This window comes from Mobula hypostoma, chromosome 2 (genome assembly GCF_963921235.1).
Source record: "Mobula hypostoma chromosome 2, sMobHyp1.1, whole genome shotgun sequence".
NCBI lineage: Eukaryota > Metazoa > Chordata > Chondrichthyes > Myliobatiformes > Myliobatidae > Mobula > Mobula hypostoma.
In genome coordinates this window covers 19,586,816-19,599,049 of record NC_086098.1, presented here as the reverse complement: position 1 = coordinate 19,599,049, position 12,234 = coordinate 19,586,816, and the positions used below count along the sequence as shown (strand labels likewise).

The window sequence follows — 12,234 nt, the reverse complement described above, 5'->3', positions numbered from 1 at the left end:
AAAAATAAAATTAAAAAAAAATGAAGAAATTGGGATATTGATGGTACTTAAAAACATTAGTTCACAGCACATAAGATAAAGAAAAAAATCAAGCCCCCATCAGAGATTCTGTGTTTCAGCTTTAGGATCTAATTTTATCTTGGGAGTTCCAGCATGGATATGTTTTTTATGACTTTAAGCAGAGGAAATGGATTAAGGCTATTAGAGAACATAGATTTGCAATAATCACACTTTTGGTTCAGAGTTCATAAATGTAATGATTTATTGTGAAACCAGATCAACATTAGTAATAGACTTTGGAGAGCTTCTAATGTTTATGACCTTGTTATTCATTGAAAGCAGTTCATATTTTTTCATTGTTTTTCTTAGTGAGTATGCCTATTGTATTGCCTTCATCAATTAAAAATGTAATAAAGTACATTTAATTCAACATACAGAATACTAGGTAGTTGACAGTGGTTTCCAAAGCAGTATTCTAATCAAAAGTATGGAATTTTTCAAATATTGCTCATGTTGAGTTTGAAGGATTTGTGAGCTCATTGTAAAGAGTGATCGAATTATGAACTGCAGCCTCATCTCGGTAGATCTATTTTGTTATCCGATGTAATTTCTAGTAAATTTTATGTTCATCAAGATGAGAGGTTTTGAATGGAAGATTGATCTCCCTGATATGGAGCACCCAGATTCAGCTCTAATTTCTGCCAGCTGAGGTGTGAAAGATTTTTGACTATCTCAACCTTGGACAAGATTCTTCTAATGGTCCTGTTTTGTGTTTTACAATACTCATGTTTGCAGAACAGGTAGACTATAGAATAACAGAATTCTTTGTTATATAATTGATGTTGAGGGATCACAGTACTATTTATATATTGGCTGGCAATACGATATTCTTCCTTTGTGCTAGCAACTGAATGCTGTGTAGCTCAGGTTCCGAGCAAGGGACAAATTGTTGATGATCAAATCGTGCACCACTTCTACTAGTTTATCAGATTACCTTCTCCAACCAGTCCCCCTATCTCAGTGTTGGCATCTGCTGGTAACTGACCATGTCACCCTTCTTTGTGTCTTAATATATTTCTAGGGTAAAATCTGATTCCGTAAGCAATAGAAATTGCAGCTCTGTCCACTCCTATTTTGGTCAATCAGTACTTAAATTCTTGTAGAAACAAGTGAGTGCTGATACTGAGATCGGGAGCAAAATTTCAACTGCTTGTGACCTCCTGAGCTTGTGCAGAATTCGTCAATTTTGTCAGCTTCACTGCTGACTTTCACCTGAACCCTCAAAATAACTTGGGCCATTTTTGACACCTCACCCTCCTTTATCTCTTTGATTCCTATCTCAGGAGACAAACTATCCATTAACATGGAATTGTAATATCACAAGAGTTAGTCATTTGACTTCGTACATATTTCTTGTAGAACAAGCTAATTAGATTTACTCATTCCCTGTAGTCCTGCAAATTACATTTTGTATCTGGTCTTTGAAAACTGATCTTTATAATGAAATGTATTTACATTAATTGGTTCTCTTGTAACCTTTAGGGTATAGAATCTACTGTCTTTACCCAGTCTTGTCTCCAATAATATGAATAAAACAGAAATGATCCATTTGACGCCAGTGTAGCACAGGATTTCACCTATTACAGTAAATCTAGTGCTCTCTATGTCCTTTTCTACTAATATATGGCACTGTGCAAAAGACTTAGGTGCATGTGTATAAACAGGGTGTCAGACGTTTGCACAGTACCATGATAATTACAATTTACTACTTGCAATTCATAATTTACATAAAGAACTGAAGATTGGTTCTTGTTGGAATTAATGTCTACTACATTCACATAGCTCCAGAATACTCACTAACAGCAAGCATAAAAAGCATCAAGCTCATTAGGGAGCAAACCTCATTGTCATTTATAGTACTGTGCAAAAGTCTTAGGCACATATATGTAGCTAGGGTGCCTAAGACTTTTGCACGGTACTGTATTTGTCAATGTAGAGTGGAGTGTGAGTTTGTAAATCAAGTGGGAGCGAAGGATTTTGGGAATGGTGAAGGAGGAGAACCATGGAAGGGTGTGGGACAGGTGGCAGAGAAGAAATGCCAGGGGTAGATGGTGGTGCGGGTGCAGACACACCCAGCCCTGAGATACCAGGCAAGCTCATTTGATTCCAAACAACTAGTTTATTGATCATTACAGAATGCCTCTCTGGTGCTTCCCACTCACTCCTCTCTCCTTTCCTCTTTTCCCAAACATGATTCCCCTCTCCCTGACCTCCTTCCCATTCTCAGTCCACAGGAAATCCATATCAGAATCAGGTTTATCATCACCCACAAATGTCATGAAATTTGTTTTTTTTTGCGGCAGCAGTAAGGTGCAATACATAAAATTACTGTAGCATTTTGCCCTTGCTTCATGGTCTTAGTCCTAGCCAAAGACTTTTGCACAGTACAGTAAAATTTAAAGAAATACCAGATGCTACAGATCTGAAACAAGCATTAAAAAGTGCTGAAAACACTCAGCAAGTCAGGCAGCTTCGGTGGAAAGAGGGAGTTACCATTTCAGGTTGAAGATCCTTTATGAGAACTGGCATGAGAAAGCAAGTTATCTCTTTGTTGTGGAAAGGCTAGAGGAGAGATGGTCAGAACAAAGCTTGAGTTTGATTGTATTTGGAACACTGACATCTATCTGCCAAAATGGTTCAGGTTTGCCTATCAACCCATAGTAGAAGAAATTATGTCTATTACCAATCTATCTGACTGTTCCAAGTCATCAGCAAAGTGGTGCTGTAGGAGTACTCATCTTCAGTTCTAGAACCACTCTGATGCTGATCACATTATAACCTTGGTCCAAATATGAACAAACTACTGAATTCCAGAGCTGAAGGTGTTAGCCCTTGCTACAAAGGCCCCTTTGGATATTATCAAATCAGAGTCAATGTGTGTAAAGAGAAAAATGTTCCACAGATACAGTCATAACTATCATAAACAGATAATGAATGTGGGTCCTGGAGGCCAGTTATTTCGATGGAGACCAAACGATGAACCATCCTCAGCTGTTACTTCAGTAATATTATCTCCATGTGAAATCAGATGCAGCAATTGCACCAAAGAGGAATGTCACATGATAATCTCCACCTGTTTGGTTAATGTACATATAGTCACACCTAAAATGGTTTATGCCCCCTCCCAATTCCATTTGAATGATAAATGCTTGGTTATTATGGGAATCAAGGAGTAGGCAGTTAGTGCAGGAAAATGGTGCATTGGTGTTTTCAAATAATACAGCAAGCAAGGTGGACTAGATGGCCTATTCTTTAACTTCTGATAATTTATTTTTTATGCTGACCCTTGGGATTGTTCTACTCTAATTTCATTTTAGGAAAATTAAGAAGCCTTTCGCCCAGAGATTCTCAATCTTTTTTATGCCATGAACCCCAACCATTAGCCACGGGATCTGTCGACCCCAGGTTGGGAATCCCTACTCTAGCCTGAAGGTGAAAAGTCTTTGTATACTTATTATTCAAGTAATGACATAAAACATCTCTATCACTATACCCATGTATGTCTTCAGCAGCTCCTTCCAAACCTGCAGTACTTATTGCTTAGAAGGGCTGGGGCAATAGTCAGTTAAGATCACCTCCATGTGGATATTCTCCTCTTAAGTTATGTACCTTCTCAACTTGCAAATTTACCACCATTATTTTTATCTTTACTGATTCAAAACTCTGAGCTCTCTATTTAAAGCATTGTGTAAGTATTTGCATCACATGAGTGTCTTGGTTCAGAAAGAAGGCTATGTAACAACTCCTCAAGCAAATAAACATGGGAAATATTTGCGGGATTTGTATGATCGTTTTCACTCTTAATTTGCGCGGGATTTTGACGGTTTCCTCCCACTTTCCAAAGACATACAGCTTAAGGCAAGTAGTTCTTTTTTGCTATTTTGGTGCAGAAGCGTGGGGCACTTGTGGGCTGCCCCCAGCTCATCTTTAGACTATGTTGATTGTTGACACAAGCGATGCCTTTCTCTGTATATTTCGATGTGCTTGTGACAAATAAAGCTAATCTTTATCTCCTCTTTTATTTGCTTTTATTATACTTGTTTTCTTTTCTTGTAATAACAATAATGACAATGTAAATAGAATTGAGAAGGGCCACACACAAAATGCTGGAGGAACTCAGCAGTCCAGGCAGCATCAATGGAAAAGTGTAAACAGTTGATTTTCAGTTTAGGGCTCTTCACCAGTAACATGCTTGGATTTCCAGTATCTGCATATTCTCTCTTTCTGATTAAAATCCAGAAGGGGTCCACAACCAATAATGTTGTATCTTATTTTAAAAAAAGGCTTATAGTCTTAAAATGGCAATTCCTCATTCATCAAAATGTGGAAATACAGTTTGCCTATTGACATCAATTACATCATGATCAGACGTTTTTGTATCTATGATATGACTGAGAAGTGAATGTATTTATTAAGATGGAAATCTTGAATTCCTCTCAGCGTGAAAGTTATTGGCTTTTGTATTCAGAACACACTTTGAAAACCTTTTATATGTGATTTCAGAAAGCATAGCATTGAAAGTTGAATCAGATATTCTACTGTAAAGGGAGTTCTCAGAAAATCTTATCTCGATCTTTGGTTTTCTTTTATATTAGATCTATTTACAACTGATTTTCATATGATATGTTCTGATTTTCAAATCTTAGCAAATTAAATATGCTTTCCATAAGATACACACAAATCTGGAGGAATTCACCAGTTTAGACAGTATGTCTGCAGAGAAATGGGTAGTCAATATTTCAGGTCAAGACTTTTCATCTGGACTGAAAGATGGAGGGGAGTTGGCCAGTATCCCTCCCATGCACATACTTGTTTAAAAGATTTAGAAAAAAAATAAACCAGTCAATATTTTTCTGAATTGAGGTCACTTATTTCATACGTTATGATATTAATGCTTGTCAAGATCTTGGCTCTTTCAATTGTATTATTTCAGTCCCTTTACCCATCTGTTTCCACACGGTCCTGCATATCATTCTCTCTCAAATTGCTGTACAATCATATAATGATTATTCCATATTAATGTAGACAAAATATTTGTGAATATGATCCATCTGTAAAAGGAACTTAACCTCATTGTCTAATCACAAACAAAAGAAAATCTGCAGATGCTGGAAATCTAGCTTGTTGCTTAACTACACAGTGATAGAATGTCACCCCTTTCAGAAAGAGGAAAGTAACTGTGAGCTGCTGATGTTCATTTCATAATTGCAACACTTACTTGACCAGTGGTCTAAGTTGGGAGACTCTATAGGTAAAACTGTTATCCACGATTCCTGAATGTGTTGTAAAGCTCGCAGCAATCATTTGAAGAGAATGCATGATATATTTAGAGGCTGATGTTGAGCTAGATTGAGTTGTTGTCAGAAATGTTGCTGATCACTTCGCTTTTGGTCTTTGGACACTGCAGTTGGGCAAAAACATGAGGCAACTTCCAGCTGGACCTTCAGCCATACAGTTGTTGTATCACCTGATTTTACGAGATAAAGTGTGAAATATTGAACAGTGTTTGGTGAAAATCCTTTTATTGACTGAGAATCCAGGTGCAAGTAATCAAGGCTTCACCTCATGAAATGTTGAGTTGGTTGGACATTTTAGGTTAATAATATATTGAAGCTTATTGTGAAATTATTTTAATGACTTACTGAACAGATCACATGATGGACAGGCAAAGGTAATACAAAATCATTGTTCATAAGATGAAATGAGCATAAATAATTATAAATAGATTAAGTGTAAGACCTAAGTTGTCAATTCTAATTTGTGATTCTCATTGAATATTATAACTGAAGAAAAGTATTGCGACCCAGGTGTCAGCTTATATCAAGCTGGTATCTAAATTATCATGCAGATGAAATATTCATGAAAATCAAAACCCAAATCTTTTCCAGCCCTGGGTATTCTGAGTTTTTAATCAGTATATGTGTTGGAAGGGATTTAGAAGGTGCAGTAGTAGTGGTTAATAACAAATGTGTTATATAGCAACTAAAAAGGAAAATTATCATTGAGGGAATACAAGAACTATGTGGGAGATTTGACATATTTACTGGTGACTTGAGGCTGCTGAAAAAGCCATTACTATCTTAATGGAATCCACAGAAGTAAAATGAAGGATTCCATGTCATTTGTATTACATAAGTCATGTCATTTTCAAAAGTGGCATTGAGAGGCCTGTATAGATGAAAGATCTGGTGCACATTATGAGATTTACTAGTAAAGAGGGTCGCTTTTCACTTTTTCATTGTTTGTGTTTATCTTGGAAAATGCGATGTGAAATATTTTTGGAGAAGTAATCATGGTCCATATTCTTTATCATATAGGCAGGAGGGAAAATTTAAGTAAGTCTATATCTTGCTTTGTAGGTAATATTCAAGGAGCAACAATAGTGGATGCCCTGGATACACTTTTTATTATGGGAATGCATGACGAGTTCAAAGAAGCAAAGGAATGGGTTGTGAAGCATCTTGACTTCAATGTGGTAAGTAAGCATTTCTGAGAAAATTATATATTTTGTTGCTTTCAGATGAAGTAAGTCAATAAGCAGAAGTCTCATGTGAAATGTTTAGACTGAGAAAGGAACTGGAGTATTTGAGGTGGCTGTCTAGGCCGTGCACAGACAACTGACTTCAAGTCAATGCAGTGGTGGTAGGATTTGGCTAAGGATCTGAATCAGAGCACTCCATAGGACATTGGACTTCTATGTGTGCTCAGGTTTGGGTGTTCCTTCAAGAACAAAAGATCTAGGAAGTATGAGCTTGGCAGAGTTGAGCAGGCTCCAGCCCTGAGAGATGAATGACCTTTTGGTGTACAACCGTTGAAAATATGAGCAACAGAGGTAATTTTGTGGCCAGATTTTTTCAGTTGTTCATGAAGTAATCTGCTTTTATGATCACTAACCCTTGCATAATCTGCCAATGTGTAAAAAAATAACATTTATTCACTGCAATTCTCCTGTTGATCACTTCTCAATGCTAATCACTGGTGAACTAATCACTAACCATGCTGAAACAGCACCTTTCACTTCATGTGCTTTGACCTTGCTAACATGTGATCATGTGGTACTCCATTAAATATTTTGGAAACCCATGAATATAACATTCTCCCTTCAATCCTCTCAATTTCTTTATTTCAAACTCATTCAGGTTAAATAAGCATGTTTTGCATTTCATATATATACCTCCTGGCTGCAACTAATTAATTCATACCTGCCCTAAACCTTGTTAAATTTTGTTCTGTAATTTTGTTTCTGAGAACATCTATTGAATGGATACTGTGTGTTTTCTTTAGAATGGAGGGTTATGGCTCAGAGGGAAGCGGGGATTTAATTGAGGTGTAAAAGAAAAGTGAGAGCCCATATAAAATATGGGAAAAAGCAAGGATTAGAGTGGATTTTACAAAAATAAAACTGCACAAAACTGGGAGAGTGGAACTTACTGCCTACCAAGATGGTAAAAGAAACAAATCTTCATTATGGTGAAAGTGCTTGAATGTGCACATGAATTGCTTTGACCTTTAAACAGATAAAGAACTGGAAAATAGGAGTATATCTTTTCTTCCTTTTGTTCGTGAATTTTAAGAATTACAGTATTAATAATTGTCAAAGTGCTCAGGCTTGTTGAGAAATCTCATTATCTTCTTTACAGGGTTAACTGACAAATCTGATTTCAAAGTCAAGGTTGAGTTTATGGCCATGTGCATTCACAGGTGCAATGACAAATGTACTTGCAGCAAATCACAGGCATATTACGTCAGATAAGCAGCTTTCACCAGAATAAACACATACTATCCATAAATTGTACACAATGTTTATAAGAAAGAACACAAACAGAACAACAAAAAAGAACAAAGTCCATTGTAGTGCAAAATTATCAAAGTGGCCATAATATCACTAACATAGAACATAGAACAGTACAGGCCCTTTGGCCCACAATGTTGTGCCGACCCTTAAACCCTGCTCCCATATAACCCCACACCTTAAATTCCTCCATATACCTGTCTAGTAGTCTCTTAAATTTCAGTAGTGTATCTGCCTCCACCACTGACTCAGGCAGTGAATTCCACGCACCAACCACTCTCTGAGTTAAAAACCTTCCTCTAATATCCCCCTTGAACTTCTCACCCCTTACCTTAAAGCCATGTCCTCTTGTATTGAGCAGTGGTGCCCTGGGGAAGAGGCGCTGGCTATCCACTCTATCTATTTCTCTTAATGTCTTGTACACCTCTATCATGTCTCCTCTCATCATCCTCCTTCCAAAGAGTAAAGCCCTAGCTCCCTTACTCTCTGATCATAATCCAAACTCTTTAAACCAGGCAGCATCCTGGTAGATCTCCTCTGTACCATTTTCAGTGCTTCCACATCCTTCCTATAGTGAGGCGACCAGAACTGGACACAGTACTCCAAGTGTGTCCTAACCAGAGTTTTATAGAGCTGCATGATTACCTCGCTTTTGACAAGGTCGCACACAGGAGATTAGTGTGCAAACTTAAAGCACACGGTATTGGGGGTAAGGTATTGATGTGGATAGAGAATTGGTTAGCAGACAGGAAGCAAAGAGTGGGAATAAATGGGACCTTTTCAGAATGGCAGGCAGTGACTAGTGGGGTACCGCAAGGCTCAGTGCTGGGACCCCAGTTGTTTACAATATATATTAATGACTTGGATGAGGGAATTAAACGCAGCATCTCCAAGTTTGCAGATGACACGAAGCTGGGCGGCAGTGTTAGCTGTGAGGAGGATGCTAAGAGGATGCAGGGTGACTTGGATAGGTTGGGTGAGTGGGCAAATTCATGGCAGATGCAATTTAATGTGGATAAATGTGAAGTTATCCACTTTGGTGGCAAAAATAGGAAAACAGATTATTATCTGAATGGTGGCCAATTAGGAAAAGGGGAGGTGCAACGAGACCTGGGTGTCATTATACACCAGTCATTGAAAGTGGGCATGCAGGTACAGCAGGCGGTGAAAAAGGCGAATGGTATGGTGGCATTTATAGCAAGAGGATTCGAGTACAGGAGCAGGGAGGTACTACTGCAGTTGTACAAGGCCTTGGTGAGACCACACCTGGAGTATTGTGTGCAGTTTTGGTCCCCTAATCTGAGGAAAGACATCCTTGCCATAGAGGGAGTACAAAGAAGGTTCACCAGATTGATTCCTGGAATGGCAGGACTTTCATATGAAGAAAGACTGGATGAGCTAGGCTTGTACTCGTTGGAATTTAGAAGATTGAGGGGGGATCTGATTGAAACGTATAAAATCCTAAAGGGATTGGACAGGCTAGATGCAGGAAGATTGTTCCCGATGTTGGGGAAGTCCAGAACGAGGGGTCACAGTCTGAGGATAAGGGGGAAGCCTTTTAGGACTGAGATTATGAAAAACTTCTTCACACAGAGAGTGGTGAATCTGTGGAATTCTCTGCCACAGGAAACAGTTGAGGCCAGTTCATTGGCTATATTTAAGAGGGAGTTAGATATGGCCCTTGTGGCTACGGGGATCAGAGGGTATGGAGGGAAGGCTGGTGCAGGGTTCTGAGTTGGATGATCAGCCATGATCATAATAAATGGCGGTGCAGGCTCGAAGGGCCGAATGGCCTACTCCTGCACCTATTTTCTATGTTTCTAAACTCTGTCCCCCGACTTATGAAGGCTAACACCCCATAAGCTTTCTTAACTAACCTATCTACCTGTGAGGCAACTTTCAAGGATCTGTTTACATGTACCCCCAAATCCGTCTGCTCCTCCACACTACCAAGTATCCTGCCATTTACTTTGTACTCTGCCTTGGAGTTTGTCCTTCCAAAGTGTACCAAAGTGAACTCCATCTGCCGCTTCTCAGCCTGCTTCTGCATCCTATCATTGTCTCTCTGCAATCTTTTACAATCCTCTACACTATCTACAACACCACCAACCTTTGTGTCATCTGCAAACTTGCCAACCCACCCTTCTACCTCAACATCCAGGTTGTTAATAAAAATCACGAAAAGTAGAGGTCCCAGAACAGATCCTTGTGGGACACCACTAGTCACAACCCTCCAATCTGAATGTACTCCCTCCGCCATGACCCTCTGTTTTCTGCAGGCAAGCCAATTCTGAATTCACCTGGCTAAACTTCCCTGGATCCCTTGCCTTCTGGCTTTCTGAATAAGCCTACCGTGTGGAACCTTGTCAAATGCCTTACCAAAATCCATGTAGATCACATCCACTGCACTACCCTCATCTATATGCCTGGTCACCACCTCAAAGAACTCTATCATGCTTGTTAGACACGATCTGCCCTTCACAAAGCCCTGCTGACTGTCCCTGATCAAACCATGATTCTCTAAACGCCTATAGATCCTCCCTCTAGGAATTTTTTCCTACAGCTTTCCCACCATAGACGTAAACCTCACTGGTCTATAATTACGTGGATTTTACCTACTACCTTTTTTGAACAAGGGGACAACATTCGCCTCCCTCCAATCCTCTGATACCATTCCCGTGGACAACGAGGGCATAAAGATCCTAGCCAGAGGCTCAGCAATCTTCCCTTGGCTCGTGGAGCATCCTGGGTAATATTCCTTCAGGCCATGGTGACTTATCCATCCTATGTATTTTAACAACTCCAACACCACCTCTCCCTTAATATCAACATGCTCCAGAACATCAACCTCACTCATATTGTCCTTACCATCATCAAGTTCCCTCTCACTGATGAATACCGAAGAGAAGTATTCATTGAGGACCTCGCTCACTTCCACAGCCTCCAGGCATATCTTCCCACCTTTATCAATAATCAGTCCTATTTTCACTCCTGTCAACCTTTTGTTCACATAATTGAAGAATGCCTTGGGGTTTTCCTTTACCCTAATCACCAAGGCCTTCTCATGCCCCCTTCTTGCTCTCCTCAGCCCCTTCTTAAGCTCCTTTCTTGCTACCCTATATTCCTCAATAGACTTATCTGATCCTTGCTTCCTAAACCTCACGTATGCTGCCTTCTTCCACCTGACTAGATTTTCCACCTCACTTGTCACCCATGGTTCCTTCACCTTCCAATTCTTTATCTTCCTCACCGGGAAAAATTCATCCCTAACATCCTGCAAGAGATCCCTGAACATCGACCACATGTCCATAGTATATTTTCCCTGCAAAAATATCATCCCAATTCACACCCGCAAGTTCTAGCCTCATAACCTCATAATTTGCCCTTCCCCAATTAAGAATTTTCCTGTCCTCTCTGATTCTATCTTTTTCCAGGATAATGCTAAAGGCCAGGGAGCGGTGGTCACTGTCCCCCAGATGCTTACCCACTGAGAGATCTGTGACCTGACCTGGTTGGTTACCTAATACTAGATCTAGTATGGCATTCCCCCAGTCGGCCTGTCAAACTACTGTGACAGGAATCCATCCTGGACACACTTAACAAACTCCGCCCCCTCTAATCCATTGGAACTAATCAGGTGCCAATCAATATTAGGGAAGTTAAAGTCATCCGTGATAACAACCCTGTTATTTTTGCACCTTTCCAAAATCTGCCTCCCAATCTGCTCCTCGGTATCTCTGCTTCTGCCAGGGGGCCTATAGAATACTCCCAATAGAGTTACTGCTCCCTTCCTGTTCCTGACTTCCACCCATACTGACTCAAAAGAGGATCCTGCTACATTACCCACCCTTTCTGTAGCTGTAATAGTATCCCTGACCAGTAATGCCACCCCTCCTCCACTCCCCCCCCCAACCCTTTTAAAGCGCTGAAATCCTGAAATATTGAGAATCCATTCCTGCCCTGGTGCCAGCTAAGTCTCTGTAAAGGCCACTACATCATAATTCCATGTATATATCCAAGCTCGCAATTCATCACCTTTGTTCCTGATGCTTCTTGCATTGAAGTATGCACACTTTAGCCCTTCTACCTTACTTTCTTTACACCGTTTATTCTGCTTCTCTTTCCTCAAAGCCTCTTTGTATGTTAGATCTGGCTTTACTCCATGTACTTCTTCCACTGCTCAATTGCTCCAGGTCCCATCCCCCTTGCAAATTAGTTTAAACCCTCCCGAATCATGCTAGCAAACCTACCTGCAAGGATATTGCTCCCCCTCGAGTTCAGGTGCAACCCATCTAATCTTCACAGGTCCCACATTCCCCGGAAGAGATCCCAATGATCCAAAAATCATTGCCTTAGCTTACTAGCCTTCCATGCAGGTCAGA

The 12,234-nt window shown here is 39.9% G+C and overlaps 1 protein-coding gene across 1 annotated transcript in view; it reads left to right on the top strand.

Annotated features, from left to right (window-relative positions):
- The window catches only part of man1a1 (mannosidase, alpha, class 1A, member 1), a 488,943-nt gene that overhangs the window by 180,008 nt on the left and 296,701 nt on the right, over positions 1–12,234 (top strand). The window contains exon 3 of the mRNA XM_063033881.1: positions 6,420–6,535. Coding sequence (XP_062889951.1) covers positions 6,420–6,535 — 116 coding nt within the window. The remainder of the gene's footprint in view (positions 1–6,419; positions 6,536–12,234) is intronic.